This window comes from Podarcis erhardii (assembly GCF_964252035.2).
Source record: "Podarcis erhardii genome assembly, chromosome: 1".
NCBI classification, from domain to species: Eukaryota; Metazoa; Chordata; class Lepidosauria; order Squamata; family Lacertidae; genus Podarcis; species Podarcis erhardii.
Window position 1 is genome coordinate 60,203,547 of NC_138497.1, and position 16,544 is coordinate 60,220,090.

The window sequence follows — 16,544 nt, forward strand, 5'->3', positions numbered from 1 at the left end:
GCAGTAGCCCTGCCCTGTTGGATGCCCTTACTGTGTTTACTAATGGAGCCCCCTCCAGGGGGGTCGTTGCATGGCAACAAAATGATAAATGGCACAGCCTCTACATTCTTCCACAGAAGTTTGCCCAGCATTCTGAGCTGGCAGCTGCTGTTAAAGTTTTGCATCATTCCTCCACGCAGCCAATTCCATGACCCCATACGTGGCTTCCTTTAATGTTACTTGTGCCCGTATGGTGAATTGCACAAAAACCAACTGTGTGAAAATGGGCAAGGATAATTTTAATTGCTCTGATTATGCAAATATTTCCTATGTATATAAATACACAGAGCTGCCTGAAGGCTGGTTTTGGTCGTGTCCAGGCTTTACATTTAATTACATTCCTGCAAACATCAGCCATGGCACACCTTGCTGCTTAAGCGGTATGTCTATTATTTTACCAAAAAAGCATCATTTGTCCCGCTCTCGATATTGACGCACTGTGCAATTGACTAATGATTATAACGATTTTGTTTTTCTCCCTAGCAGATCTGAATATTTCTCTCTAGCTGTCTCTCTTTTAGGAGTTCCTGGATTGGTTGTACGAAATAGCAGGAATATTAACTCTTTAGCTTGCTCTGCAGCAAAAGCCTTGAATTCTACTTCACAAGCTCTTCACCTTTTGAATAAAGAACAGAGTGAATTGCGTCATGGACTCTTATAGACCGCTGCTATCGATTACCTGTTGATGCTCCATCATTACGGATGCGAACAAGTGGAAAACATGTGCTGCTTTAATATCACTGACAATTCTAAGGCTATCCAAAAACAAATCTCTCATTTGCAAAATCTCACACATCACATCAAACAGGATGTTGGTTTTCTGCTTACTGCTTGGTTACCAAACTTTACTTGGCTTCGTAGTCTTTTTCAATATGCCATTGTTATTATATGTATATTAATTTTGTTTTGCTGCTTCCTCCAATGCATTCCTGGCCTCATAAGTCTTTTCTCTCGGCTTCTCTCTCCCCCTCAGCCACCCAATAAAATCCTTGCTGCTTATCTTGCGAAATGGCAACACCAACAGTAAACCAAAGGGGAGAAATGGGCAGAGTTATCTCGAGCATGCGCTGGCAAACCACGTATCTCGTGGTATCTTCTGTCCCATCCTCCCTGGCGAACTTATTTCGGGCATTTGCTGGCACACCACTAATCCCGAAACATTTTTGCCTTACCCAGTATGCCTCGCAAATAAGAAAAGAAAGGGGGAGATAAAGGGAAGTTTTCCTTCTGCACATATGTTTTCCCTCTGCACATAACTGTGGCCTTATGGGAAGCATTGCTTCTTTTCTCTTGCATTCTGGGAAGTCTTGCTTATAATCTTTTCTCTGTTTCTGCACACACTGTACGAACCTGTTCCAAACACCAAGACATTCTCTCATCGTTCAGTTTACTTTAAGTTCATGATGACTTGTACTCCATGCATAGCTGACCACATCTATAGCTATGTTAATCTTTAGTTATTATTAATGAGGAGGTTTCATGCTTGTCTAGTCCCAACCTCGTTTCCCAGCCTTTAATCTACCAGTGATTAATGTTCACATGTAATTCCCACCCCTCACATGTAATTCCCGCCTTGTATGTATGTTAACCAATCAGCATTAAGTTTCTTTGTGTTTGTATCAACCAATCAGCCACAAGCACACCTGTGGCAATGTTTGTAATATTCAATAAAAGAGAGTTCCCGGGACTTTTCCCGGCAGACGCCTCTCGTGACACCCACTGCTCGTCTCCCGTGATTTTCATTCCTACATTCCAAACCTGTCTCCTCCTGTCAAAGTAACTCCACTGTCTTTTTTAAAAAAAGTGTGGCAAATAGGCAAGTATGGAGCGTGATGGTTTAGAAGCCACAGATTAGTTTCTACACAATTCTACAAGGGACAAGAAGACCATTTAGGCCGAGAATGGGCAACCCTGAAAAGATTTAATTTAAACTAAAGTTTAGTTTAAATGGGAGCTTTGTTATTCATCATCTCTTTCCTGTTTATGTACATATTATGAACAAACAGACAAACTCTATACCATGATCTCTCAGTGGGTTTTGAAATGCTTTTCGAGTCTCCAAAGTCCCCACTCCTACTGTGAGAACTTGGCTCTTTTCTAAATCTTCAGTTGTTCCACACTCTTGTCCCGTTTCCTGTGTGTGGGGAGACTTGCACAACCATATTCTGCCAACAGAGAAGTTTACTTAAGCATAAAGACTCTTACCGGATTCCCCCCCAAGCCTATTGGTAAGCAAAACCTTCTACATAAATTCTCTGGAACAGTCCAGTAACAAATTGTTTTTCTTCAGAACCTGGTTGTCCAGTCTACAGGTGTTCATTCACAAATAAGGCCATGAACCGAATTCATACCCAGACTTTCCTTTTGTCTCCGAATTCATACCCAGACTTTCCTTTTGTCTCCAAAGCATATGATGTTTTCTTGCACGCTATATGGTGTTCTAAAGCCTAGTTCTTACAGTCGTGAGTCTGGGTTGAACCAATTTTTAGTGGAAATGAAAAGCTAAGGGACAGAATACGTAGGCAGATTGTTAGAGTAGGTGGGGAAGAGAGATGTGGCTGTGCCAGAATGAAGCACCCGGGGGCCAAATCAAGCCACCAGACCCGTCACTAAAAGGCAATACTTTATATGCTAGTCTCTAACTACTACATACAATTCATCAGAGATAAGCACTGTAACATAAAAATGGAGGCAGATGGGAACTACCCTAGGTAGTAATGCAAAAATGCAATGCAAGGGCAAGCTCTCAAGAGTTTTAATGTTTAGCTAAATTATTAAATATCAAAAGTGCCAAGCAAAGAACCCAGAAGTCCCTGTTTAGGCCATTCTGACGTCAGCAGGATTATATCCGTGTTTAAAGTTAATCACATACTCCACTACCAGGCTTAATCAGGGCCTCTATTTGCTGTCCTAGCCACCAGACCAGAGCAGTTAAACCTATGTAAATAACAAAAAATATGAAAAATAAAAACAGAGCCAATTAGATTCATTAAAATGTGAATTTATTGCACAGTAAAATGAAAAAAAAAAAATCATTTTTCACGTCCACATGTGCCAGTGACTGTAAAATTTTATGATTTCAGTTCAACAAGTTAAAAGAGAAAAATCATATGCAGACTGTTCATTAGAGGAGCAAATATTTTCCCAAACTAAAGATTGAGTTGCTATGACTGGTGTTGGTCATATTAATTATTTCCATATATTCCAATGGTTTCCAAGTATTGAACATTTTTTGTTTCATCCAAAACCTCAGACACAGCTACTACTCGTGTTCTAAAAGTTGCCACCCCAGCCAGAACACTGCAATAAATCCAGGCAACTTAAATGGCCAAATCATATTATATGACCCGTAAGTAACCAAAGTTTTGGAACAGTCATCCAAGATGTTGATCCATCTTAAATCTTTAATGTATACAAAAAGTGCAACTGAATTATTACTTTGTTGGTCTTAATTCTGCACATGTTACTGATTATAGTGAAGAGTCTGACCAACTTTAGAATTCGTAAACTTGGCGCTTCTATAATCTCACAGGTTCATGACAGCAAGAGCAATTTCTTAGAAAATAGACTGATTCAATTCAATTCTGCAATTTTATTCTGCGTCAGTGCTTTTTCTTCTTTTCTGTTTAAACATTTAGTTTAATTTATTATTCGTGATTGTTGATTTTTCTAAAAATAAAATAAAAGCTATTGATTTAAAAAAACAGCTGAGACTGTCTCATGTCAAACTGTGGAGAGGGATGATTCAAAACAAGGACTAAAATGTCCTTAATAAAGAGACAATCAGAAACCAAGAAAACACACTAAACTGTGTAATTGGAAAAATTTTACAATCATAATCATACTTTATGTGTTCAGTTTGAATTGTTTACTACTGTTGATATTACAGTAACATAAATCAGTAACATAATCAAAAATGATGATGAAAATAATTCAGGGAATCTGCAGAACTTCTGATCTTCAAGATATCAACAAGAGTGAGAGGAATCAAGCCACTTCTTCAAGCTTGGAGTTCGCTTCCTTGGATTCTACTTTTGAAACCTGCAAATCAGAAGTTCAAGCAACCATTTAACCTTTCATCAAGATCCAGGCAGGACAAAACTCCAATTAAGAGCTGAACTATACGTTATGCACAAATAACTGCATCAACTCCCCAACCCTTGTGGCTTTTTCTTCCAAGAAAAAGTGGAACAGAATCAGCAGGTGGGGTTCTTAACCCTTCCAGCCCATGACTTCTCTACATTGTCTCCTGAAAGCTTGTCACCTAACACACTTTGCTTGGAAGACAAACATATCTCAACCTTCAGTTTAAAGCAGGGAACCTGGAATATCTCCCAACAAACAGATCTGCTTGTGGGTAAAATATCACAACCAGTATTCCAAGCAGCAGGGAAACAAACTGAGAAGCACAGACTTCCGGGTCGGCGCCATCGCCGAATGGCGGACTCCCTCCGAGCTCCGGAGGGAGCCTGCACGGCAGGGGCTGGGTCCTACCGCACCGGCGATGCGGGGACCCTTAAAAACCACGGCCACGGGGGCCGTGGACATGGAGACTCGGCTGACACCGTTAGCGCCCTCCCGACTCGTGAAGGAGCCTTTTTAAAGGCTACGGATCGGGTGCCGGGGAGAAGCGTGGTGTTTTGAGTCCTCTGCTATCCCTGCCGTGCGAAGCCGCATGCCATTCGGCGGAGAGCGCTGGCTTTTTCCTTTGAAAATTCGGACCTAAAAGAACAACCCGTAAGTAATTGGAACTTGGACTAAAAAGAGGGACAAAAATTTTAAAAATTTCGGAGCGAGCGGGGGAGGCGCAAAAAAGGAAGTCAGCCACCCCCTCCATTGTAGAAGGGTCAAAGCAAAGGATCTGATAACTAAGATCGGAGTAACATCATTTTGGCAAGTTTTTAACCTCACGAGTGAAGAATATGAGATTGAGCTGGAGGAGGAAAGTAGAATTCGGACTTAAAAACAACCCCCCCTGGAACCCCGGGAGCGATCGATGACGGAGTTTGGAGAGGAGAAAGGCAAGTTTTGACAGCTGTCAAAGAGCTGTCAAAGCGGAAAATAAGATAGAGACTATGTTACAAGGACTTTGCTGGTTACATTTGTTATAAATTGGATACAAATTGTTTTAAATAAGGATTATAAAGTTACTAGGGCTAATGGACGCGATCTGGAAGAGAACTCAGTTTTTGCAATCCACCTAGAGGAGCCGAGGGATATTACAAGTGGTTTTAGCTGGAAATTGGAACAGAACTGTTTATCTCCTGGGAAACTGCAGAAATGGAACATTATTATGACTACAGAGGCCATTACACCGAAGAAGACAATGGAATCATCTGTTGTGGAATGAAAGGAACTTGACGTAATGTTTTGTTTCTGAATAACAAGCCTCTGTAAAGGAACTAACTTTTGGAATTAGGACATTTGTGCAGGAAAACAGGGACAGAAAGAAATAGAAAGAGGAGTGTGATCAATAAGAACAACAAAATAACAAGAATTGGACCAAGTCAAAAGTGGGGACGTTTGGGACATCCAGATTTGACAAGCTTAAGGATTATAATTTGGAGTTTTTCACTCCTGGATATAAAAATCTGGATGGAAAAAATGGGCCTTTCTTTGAGACAGAATCCTTCCATGATTGGACATTCGAAACTAAAGAGGACTGGCAAAGGACTATGACTTAGAGAGACGTGGAAATATCGGACATTGAGGAACATTGGGAACGCAACCGGGAAAAGGGGGGGTGGGAAATGTGGAATCCAAAGGGCGTAAGCTATGTTTTATTTAGGCCATATACATCTACATGGTATTCTAAAGTGGGGAACTCGTGGTGGGAATAAGCCGATTTTAGGGGAATGGAAAATAATGTTGTTTTTTTTAAAAAAAAAAAAATTTGGGTTAAGGATAACAAGTCTGAATTGAGGAGAAGAACTTGTTGAGATCATTTGAGAGATTTGGAATACAAGGGGGGGAGGGAAGGGGAAGTCCTGAAAGGATGTAATTGGAAAAAGATTTGAAATTGGATGTTTTATTAATTTGTAATTAATTGGAAAACTTTAATAAATATTATTCAAAAAAACAAACAAACAAACTGAGAAGCACAGAAATGCTTTTGTGAGTCAATGGACCCAATTTTCTGTTCCAAATGGCAGACCGGGGTGCTTCCTTGTGAGCAGAACTACTGGTAGAGAAGGCAAGCAAGCACCCCAGGTTGTTTGCCATAGCAGGCTGTGGCAATTCCTCTTGCATGAAAATAGCTTAACTCATATCGCACAAGCTCTGCCCTGTCTGTTCTCACCAAGGGACACTAAAAAAAACCACATAACACTGGTCCTGAAAGACCTACATTGGCTCCCAGTATGTTTCTGAGCACAATTCAAAGTGTTGGTGCTGACCTTTAAAGCCCTAAACGGCCTTGGCCCTGTATACCTGAAGGAGCATCTCCACACCCATTGTTCAGCCCGGACACTGAGGTCCATCTCCGAGGGCCTTCTGGTGGTTCCCTCCCTGCAAGAAGTGAGGTTACAGGGAACCAGGCAGAAGGCCTTCTTGGTAGTGGCGCCCAACCTGTGGAACACCCTCCCAGCAGATGTCGAGGCAATCGTACTTTTAAAAGACATCTGAAGGCAGCCCTGTTTAGGGAAGTTTTAACGTTTGATATTTTATAGTGTTTTTAATATTCTATTGGGAGCCGCCCAGAGTGGCTGGGGAAAAGCAGCCAGGTGGGCAGGGTATTAATAATAATAATAATAATAATAATAATAATAATAAAAAGAAAACACCATTCTCCTCTCCAACTCCCATAAGGGTAACTATACATGCCCCCTCATCATGATGAGCATGTTTCCAATGAGCCACAGTTTCCACACTAAATGGGTACTTCCTTTCAACATTTCATAGGGCTGTAGTGGCGACCCATAACTGGTGCTCATACACTAGTGTTAGGAAATAGCCTAGCATTCAGGATCTGAGCAGCTGCAATTGAAATTGCTGTCCCAGGGTGTCTCCCTCTCTCCTGCCCAGCAGAGTTACATCCCTTAAAGTCTCTCCATGGCTCTGATGGGAAGAGAGCACAGCAGTCCTTCTACGGCATCCCAAGGACCACGAGAGAGGCCCAGAAATGCTTTGGTGTGAAAAAGTGCAACTTCGCTCACACCAACAATTCAACTCTGTGCCAGTTGTGGCCTTCAAAGGGACACTGGCAAGGAAGTAGTCGGGAGTGAAAAGGGAAATGCCAAGAGTTGCAGGGGTCCGCAAACACATGGAATGTGGCTTTAGCTTTAGCCCCAGAAACTAGCTGAGTGAGTGAGTGAGTGGGGCAGGGAATGGGAAGAGGGATCCTGGGCCTGCAACACAAATCATTCTGGTGTTCTGTCATGGATGCTTTAGCTGAGATTTTTGCATTGCAGGGGGCTGGACTAGATGACCTTTGGGATCCCTTCCTACTCTACAATTCAAGCCTCCTGAATACATGAGATATTAGGAATGTCATCCTTCCTGACAATTCAAACTGCTTAAGCTGAGCAATCCGGCTGCCAGCATAACACTTGTGCGCAGTCCAAGCTCCACATAAGGCTGCAAGACCTGGCAATATTGCCTAGGCATCTGGCAAAGGCTAATGACTACACCAATATACCGGGTAATTAGATACTTAAGCCCCGATTAATCATGCCCATAAATTATTACAGGCACAGAAAGATTTTAAAAATATGACCCCGCAATAACATCCAAACGAGCTCTCACTGAAGCTAGTAAGGTTTTTCCCCCCTTTTGACTTCAATGAGACTGGGTCAGGTCTACATTGTGGAAAAAATGATGGAAAAACAATACAACACTTAAAAGAAAGAAAGAAAAGAAGCAGGGACCACATGGCATCTTTTATCTTGCGTTTCCAGGAAGTCAGATACTATTACAGCATGTCTGGCATTTCAGGGAGGTGGGAATTAGCATTTTATTGCATGCATAAACATACTATTAAAGGCAACCAAGGTGTAAAAATCTTTGGCAGGGAAAATGTGAAGGTGTTAACATTCCTCTGTCCAGCAAAAGAAAATACATTAAAATAATGTTACAGCTGTGACCGAAGACCACAAGCAAGTCATAATTATGAAGCTTGCTTGATCTTTTCCATACCTTCCAGTACCTTGTCTTGGAACAGAACCATATCCAGGTCTAAAACTCCACTGACCAAGCTGAATGCTGCTGCAAAGCAGGACTTCAGCTACGAACCTAATGAACCTTGCTTTGGGCAAGAAAGCCAGTTCAAGCCCCACAAACGCTTATTATTATTATTATTTAAATCAAGGCCTTGGCTGGGGTAAGCTCACATTTATCCAGGTGTGAGAAATAGTATTGCAAAAGACAGAGGAGAGGCAAAGAGGGAGCATGGCCATGAATGCCCACCACATTCATTACAGGTAAATTCAGGAGGGAGCCTAAGCTTTGCAAGACACACGTCTTCTCCCCACTCATGTACCCAAAATTGAAGGCTACATAAAGCTATCCATTCTGCCTGTACTGGAGGGGATGGACAATGGCTCAGAAGCTTCCTCACCCAATGGTCCAACAAAAAAAAAAAGCAAGTTAGGAAATGGGTTTGGGACCCCTTAAAAGAGGTAGTTTTGACATCCACAGACATCAACTTTTGCTCCGAAAGCTAGATGATTGTAAACAAATGCCATTACTAGTGTAGGTTTGAACAGTGAGGAATCTGGACTACAGACCCCATCCCCCCCTTTTTTATCCCTGGCCATGCTGTCTGGAGCTGATGGGAGCTGGAGGGCCACAGGTTTTCCACCTCTGGGCTAAACTGTTGCGCATGGACCCAAGAACCCCAGATTCCAATCCCTGCTTGGCTATGAAATTTGATGGTAACGTCTGCCATGCTGACCAACCTCAAGAGAAAGGGTGCCTATAGAATAGCTCGTTCATTAAATGAACTTCTGCTTGCTTATAAGGGTCTCCATAACACTTAACTACTTCAATATTTTCCATTTCTATAGAATATTTTAGCTCCTTGTTATGGTCACTGTTTTCTCTCTACTGGAGATGTACAATGGTACCTCGGGTTACATACGCTTCAGGTTACATACGCTTCGGGTTACAGACTCCGCTAACCCATAACTTTGCTTCAGGATGAGAACAGAAATTGTGCTCCGGCGGTGCGGCAGCAGCAGGAGGCCCCATTAGCTAAAGTGGTGCTTCAGGTTAAGAACAGTTTCAGGTTAAGAACGGACCTCCGGAACGAATTAAGTACGTAACCAGAGGTACCACTGTACATTACTAACCACACTTCCATTATACATATACTGAGTATATTATGCATCATCATGATGTCAACAACTATGGAAAATTGCCCTCCAGATGTTGTTGAGCTATGGACTAGGCCTAGGGGGCGATGGAAGTTGCAGTTCAGCAACATCTGGAGGGTCAAATGTTCCCCGCACTTGGGCTCTGACATTAAATAAAGAAAAGGCTCCCACTTACCTGTTCATCTATGCACCTGAATTGCCAGGACCAGGTGGTATTATAAAGAAAGGGCCTCAGATCAAAACGGTTGTCATCAGGGCTATAGTCTGCAGCATGGTAGGATGGGGTGAGAATTGTCATTTTGTGTCGATTGATAGAATACATTCGGAAGAAATGCTTAACCTTGGACGCCACCTGGTGTACAACACACAAAATTTCAAGAATAAAACAACCTGAAGGTGCTTCACAACCGCAATCAGAATCCCAGATGAGAAAAGGGCTCTTAAAAGACGGATCTTTTTAGTATAGCATACTAGATTCAGCAAGAGAATGAGAATACACATCAGAATATGTATCAGAATGTACTGATTCCAAGCTTCCTCAATCGTGACTTGGCAAGATGTCTGAATTATGCCACTGCATCTCTCAGGGTTGAATTGATTTCACCTTATATATTCTTGGTCAGATTTTAACAATCTATAAAGTTCTTAAGCCTCAGTATCTGTGCTGAAGGACCTGCCAATGACATGTGCATAAAAAATGGACTCTGTCCAAAATGGTGGCCAAATTCTGTCTGACACACACAGAAAAAGAGAAAGTCTCCAACTCACTCCCAAATTCCCATAATACATCAATCTTGGGCCAATTAATTGATAAAATTGTCTTCTCCCAAATACTCATCAATCTCCTTTCTTCTGAATATATATAGCACTCAATGGGAATGGACACATCAGTCCATTTCCAGCCTGTGTCAATTTCACATATATATTTATAAATCAGTTCTATTCTGTTTCCATGATAATCTGCTATTTTAAAAATATGTTTTTACAAAGAATGTATTTAAATATGCAATAAAATGCAACTTTAAATATGTATTTTATCTCAACATAACATTTTAAAATACATTTCATCATAAAATATGCATTTTTAAATGAATTGTGGTATGTTTGATCTTAGAACAAGTTGGAGAAATACAACATCTGAAAGATAATTATATTCTAATCAATGTATTAGTTTGGGAGTTGAGAATTAGGTCCTGCATTTGCTTAAAAATGCAGACCAAATGGAATTCTCTTCCTCCTCTACACTCGAAAGAAAACAAAATGACAACCTCAAGTCCTTCTGCCATTAAGCTTTTCCTGCAGCTGACAATTTCATTGCTGCAGCCTTTGAACACCATGCCCAACATTAGCACCCTGCCTGCAAAATATCATGTCATTCATCTCCGCAGCATCCCAACTCCCAAATCTCACCTCCCAACATGGGACAAGGGTTCTAATTACCTCTCTTGGAGTACAAATATCTTTCCACATTGTGATTAGCTTGCAAAACATAGTGTATGGTCCAGACTTGGCTATTTTCCTTAGTTTGCCATATACAGAGAGTTCAGCATACGTCATCCCCATGTCTTCCTGAAATCACATGGATTAAGATAAAAACCGTGAATTCCTAAGGAGCCACCATCAACTGAATCAGACCCATGATACATGTAGCCCAGTTATCATCTGTTCTGAGGCTGTCCGGGGACTTGGAAAAGAGACTTTTCTTTATACATGGCAGAATAAAAGGGCAATTTGAATGCTCTTTCATGTATAGACCCAACTCTTTTCAATAAAAAAAACCTAGCAAAGCAGAAGGAATGATTCCCATCCAGCCATCATTTGGCTTCAATGGATGTCGACAAGTTTCTGAGGGGAAAAGACATCTTCTCTATCCACTTTCTCCATACCATGCATAATTTTCTTATCACGTCACCTCTTGCTCACCTTTTCTCTAACTAAAAATTCCCCAATTCTGCAACTTCCCCTCATAGGGGAGATGCTCTATCCATTTCATCATTTTGGTTGCCTTTTCCCGGACCTTTTCCAACCCTACAATATCCTTTTTGAGGTGAGGCAACCAGAATTGTACATTGTATTCCTGAAGGAGTTGTGGTGTAAATTTGCATGATGACACTGTGGTGTTGGCAGTTTTCTTTTCAACTCCTTTTCTATTGATCCAGAGCATGGAATTTCCCTTTTTCACAGCTGCCACAAACTAACTCAGAGCTGTCAGACCAAGCCTTCTCGGCTGCGCAGAAGCTTCCCTCACTGACATCATGTCCAATACAAGATATTATAATTGAAATGCCTTATTGGTTTGCTGGAGAAATAATTGAAGGAAAAGATGTGATGTTTGCACATTTGCATTGATTTGTTTGTGCTGCCTGAGTCACAAAACCAAGACATAATGTAGAGTAATCAGGAACATTAATCAATCAATCAAACAAACAAACAGCAGCTACACATCAGGCTTCCAAGGGGTTTTTGTAGTTGCTGTCCTTTACCTCATCTAATTGAGTGACCTCTCCTTTTATCAGGGGCTCCAACTCTGCTGTTGGGGGTGCAGACACAACACTGAAAAAGAAAAAGAATCCAGTCGGATTAGTTTTTGGGTATCCTTTGAAGAATTAGCTCTTCTTGCAAGGGGGAAGCTTACTTACATCAAGGACTCACTGTGTTTCCCTTTCCCCAGAACAATTATCAAGGGGGAGATATGACTTTCCAAGGACAGGTTTAAGTGTCAAGTCAAGGAAGGTCTTAAATCTTCTGTAAAGGCTGTTGGTTTGAAACAAAGTGCTGTGCCTTTCAAAGGTAACCACTAAGCTATAATCCCCCTTCAAGTGTAAACAAATAAAGTTCTAGTTTTGTTGTAAAGGTGCCTCAATCTTACTTAGGTCCTCTGAGTTACATGAAAATGTCTGCTGTGGGAATACACAGAGGGATTTTTCCAATAAAACATATTACCCAGCACCTATTTTAAGTGCGGGTGTCTGTCACATGCAGTTCCCACTATTATCTCCTTTGTGGTTTTGTTTCTACTGAATGGCAAGCATACATAAATTGTCAATCAATGTCAAGATGATGGAATACAGTTGGCCTCAGGAAACTATTTCCCATTGGTCAACTAAGCTGTCAATTACAATTGTTTTTTAGGGTAAGCAATACTGTTTCTTGCTGGCATTCAAAAACGGATTGAAATTTAGTCAAAAGTCCTAATTGGGGTCAGACTTCAATCATACTAACATGCAACCATCATAGGAGAGTTTGTGGTGTCAAGAGTGTAGTCCAGTTTAAAGGAAAGCCTAAGCTTCATCACTGCACGTCTTACCTTCTGAGCGACGTTAGGTGAAAATTATCGATACAATACTGGATAAAGCTGATCAAGTCTGTCTTCCTAATTCCACCAATAGGGTTGATGTCAGCACTGGAACAGTCATACTTTGTGAAATATCCACGAAGGCTGACAGACAGAACACAAGTATTTTTACTTTGCATTTAATCCAGAAAGGAAATGAGAGAAAAAGGTCCAGATTCTTACACATTGTCATGCAACAGTATAAACATTTTAGTGGTTGTGTTCAACTAATGTTTATCCAGAGTAGACTCACTGAAATTCATGACCATGGCTGTCTGAACAACTCCTTTCTTTGAAATTTCCACAGAAGGAGAATCTACTATTAGTTGTTTCAGACAAAACATGAGAAACTTTAGTATTCCTGGAATGACCCACTTCCCACTTTCGGTCAGCCCTGAACAGCTGGATGTTGTGCCATCATGGTGAGTAATAGTTGACAGATATTACATAACTGAATTAATGGACTCTACTTGATCAGTACAGTTTGCCATCCATTTTTAATCAGACATATTAAGCAAACATATTGAGAAAGTAAAAGGTGTGTACTACACGCACAACTTTCTCAATCCACTTCCTATATCCAATTAAATGGTTTTGTATATGTTTTCAGTAACTGTTTAACTGATGTTAACGAAAGTGGAACAAAAGATAATGAGAAAGCAGAAACAAAACCCACAAGCTGATTGTAGAAAACCAAAATGCTGAGCAGGTATGATTGCTGAGGCACCAAACTGGAATATAGAAGAAAACTGGACAAGTTTTTGTTGTTGTTTTTTGAGATTAGCACTATGTTTTGTAACAAAACCCAAACCCATCAATGATATTTTTGTCTCTACCAGCATTTTAGATATCTACTGAAGTTATTTAGAGAGCTTCATTCCTAACCCCTAAGATGCATACCTTTCATCCACATTAGATGTTCCAAGCACTAGCAATCCACCTGGCATTCCGCGACTCCATAGGCACAGCTGTGCAAACAGGTAGGCAAGTACCATTCTTATCCTGGCCTAGAAGTCAAATATAGACAACCAGGTTTTAAGGAAGAAGGAATTCTCTAGTGGCAGGTTGTGGCAGGTCAAACAGTCTCAGCAAGAGGATATTAAGAACAGTATGAATTACATAAAGCCTGCGGGCCACATTTTCTTCTGGGGAACCTTCTGGGGACCACATGCCTGCGGTGGGCAGAGGCCAAAGTGGGTGGGGCAATGAATATCAGTAGGCTGGTGCTTACGCAGAGATTCATGCACCCCTTTCTATCCTCTATCCAAGCAAGCAAGAGGCACTATCAGAGTTCAAGGACACATTCCAGCCAGGCAAAAACTCACAAGGACATGCCTAAGGAGGATGTGTGGCCTGGGGAGAGTCTCAAGGGACAGAAACAGAGGCCTGAAAGGCCATATTCAGCTCCCAGGCATGAGGTTCCTGACATAACAAAGTAAGTGGGAGCAAGGTCAGTTATTGGAATGTTTAGTAGATTACTCTGTATTGTAAGAAGTGCAAAAGAGCCAACTCCTCTTCCTAAGGACAGTAGGCAATAGATGTTGCTAGCAAAGAAAGAGAACTAAAACTGCAAAAAAGAGAAATTATATGATGTCAGTCTAAAGCGAGAGAAATCTGACTTCAGCAGCTAAGTCTACCATAGTCAGAAGAATCACCAAGTCCCCAGTAAATCAGTAGGAAAAAATAAATATACATAAAATTACCTGCACATTTTGTAGGGCCATATTTTCCGTGGCACTTCCTCCATGTACTTTATACTGGGGCAATCGTCCTGTTACGGCATTGAAAATGCTCCAAACAGCCTTCACAGCTCCATCTATGTTTATGTTTATATGATAACTGAGAGAAGAAACAAATACTTACCACCAAAGAAAAGCATTCTCTACCTCATCAAGACAAAATTCATAAGTTTGCTTTAACATACTTTACTGTCTAACAAGAATTAAAGGCTTGGAGCCAAATATAAGTTAACCTAGGGAAGTTCATAGAAGGAAAGTTTCCTGTCTCCTCATCTAACCTGCAGAGGCCCCTAAGAATCACGAAAAGCCTGGCGAACAATGTTCCCCCCAGAGGCTTCTGGGGGAAGAGATTCCTGTGCAAAACTAGGCTTGGTCCCCAGGTGGCTTATTGAAGTTCACAGAATGAACACTTTCCATCCCCACCTCCCATAACAATACCTCCTTCTACAATCTTCAAGACAACCCCCCCCCCAAACCTCCAGAGAGATTTTAGGGGACTCAGGCAACAGCTGTAGGGGAGAAGGCAACAATAAACTTTCATTTCATGAACTTCCTTAAATTCACTTAGCTCAGGAACCAAGCCAAAGTTTGTCAGGTGTTTAACTCACTGAAGATAGACAAGTTAGAACTGAATGTCACAGAAGACACTTTAGATTTCTGATTAAACTACCAAGTTCTCTAGCCTTGCCGACCTTTGCAAAAGTTAATGTGCTTCCCCCCGCCCTGCCCAGTTCTTACTATTTACACTTACTAAGTATTTGAGGCAGTCTAGTAACCAACCTCAAAATGACTTGAATTTCTAAAATACACCGATAAAATAAAATACTGAAAAACCAACAATACATAAAAAATACATGCCAGAAGATGAAAATAAAAGCCAGAAATAATCTAGCAACATCTCTGACTTTACATCAACGATTTGCGGAGGTCTGAAGAAACAAATGCATCTTGACTGATGCCTGGAGACAGCTAACGTAGGGGCAACTATCTCCACGTGGAGAAAATCCCATACCCATACAAGGTATTTGAGGCAGTCTAGTAACCAACCTCAAAATGACTTGAATTTCTAAAATACACCGATAAAATAAAATACTGAAAAACCAACAATACATAAAAAATACATGCCAGAAGATGAAAATAAAAGCCAGAAATAATCTAGCAACATCTCTGACTTTACATCAACGATTTGCGGAGGTCTGAAGAAACAAATGCATCTTGACTGATGCCTGGAGACAGCTAACGTAGGGGCAACTATCTCCACGTGGAGAAAATCCCATACCCATACAAGGTATTTGAGGCAGTCTAGTAACCAACCTCAAAATGACTTGAATTTCTAAAATACACCGATAAAATAAAATACTGAAAAACCAACAATACATAAAAAATACATGCCAGAAGATGAAAATAAAAGCCAGAAATAATCTAGCAACATCTCTGACTTTACATCAACGATTTGCGGAGGTCTGAAGAAACAAATGCATCTTGACTGATGCCTGGAGACAGCTAACGTAGGGGCAACTATCTCCACGTGGAGAAAATCCCATACCCATACAAGGGTTAGCTCTTCCCTCCTGTGATTTCCAGCAACTGTTGCATACGCAACATGGCTAGTAGCTACTGCAGATGCGTATCTGAACATAATGCCCCTGTCTAATGGTACTGCTAGATCTGTATCAAGGTTTTTAATCACAACCTACAGTTTATCAAGCATTTATCATTCATATACCTGCCTATCTCTTCAGCCAAACATTTGGCTCTATTGCATGTTTCCTGAGAGGAGTTTTCACTAGCCATGTAGCAAGTTGTTAAGACATGTCCACAAAGTTCCTGAGGCTCCTTTGGTGTGTAGGCCTCATCATTTACTATTTTGCGCACATCGTCCAGCACACTCTGATCTGAAAACGGTAAGAAAGGAGGAAATGAGAGATGAACTGAGTGTATCAGAACTAAAAGCAGTTGCATCATTTCATAAAGTAACATAATTCTGTGTTGGTAAGTATTCTGAATACAGTTTATTGATGCTGGTAAGCTTACTTTAAACTGAAGGGCAAATATTTAATTTAAAGATGAAAATGCATACTTGGGGAAAGTTATTTGAAGTAAGCATTTCTCCCTTTTTTG

General features: G+C 40.9%; 1 protein-coding gene across 1 annotated transcript in view; it reads right to left on the reverse strand.

Annotated features, from left to right (window-relative positions):
• Window positions 1-3,616: 3,616 nt before the first annotated feature.
• Window positions 3,617-16,544, reverse strand: part of NADSYN1 (NAD synthetase 1) — a 33,192-nt gene continuing 20,264 nt past the window's right edge. The window contains exons 14-21 of the mRNA XM_081836737.1: window positions 16,150-16,318; window positions 14,388-14,523; window positions 13,585-13,691; window positions 12,658-12,789; window positions 11,834-11,903; window positions 10,791-10,919; window positions 9,526-9,702; window positions 3,617-4,080 (exon numbers count right to left, since the gene is read on the reverse strand). Of these exons, the coding sequence (XP_081692863.1) occupies window positions 4,027-4,080; window positions 9,526-9,702; window positions 10,791-10,919; window positions 11,834-11,903; window positions 12,658-12,789; window positions 13,585-13,691; window positions 14,388-14,523; window positions 16,150-16,318 (974 nt within the window). The 3' untranslated portion in view covers window positions 3,617-4,026. The remainder of the gene's footprint in view (window positions 4,081-9,525; window positions 9,703-10,790; window positions 10,920-11,833; window positions 11,904-12,657; window positions 12,790-13,584; window positions 13,692-14,387; window positions 14,524-16,149; window positions 16,319-16,544) is intronic.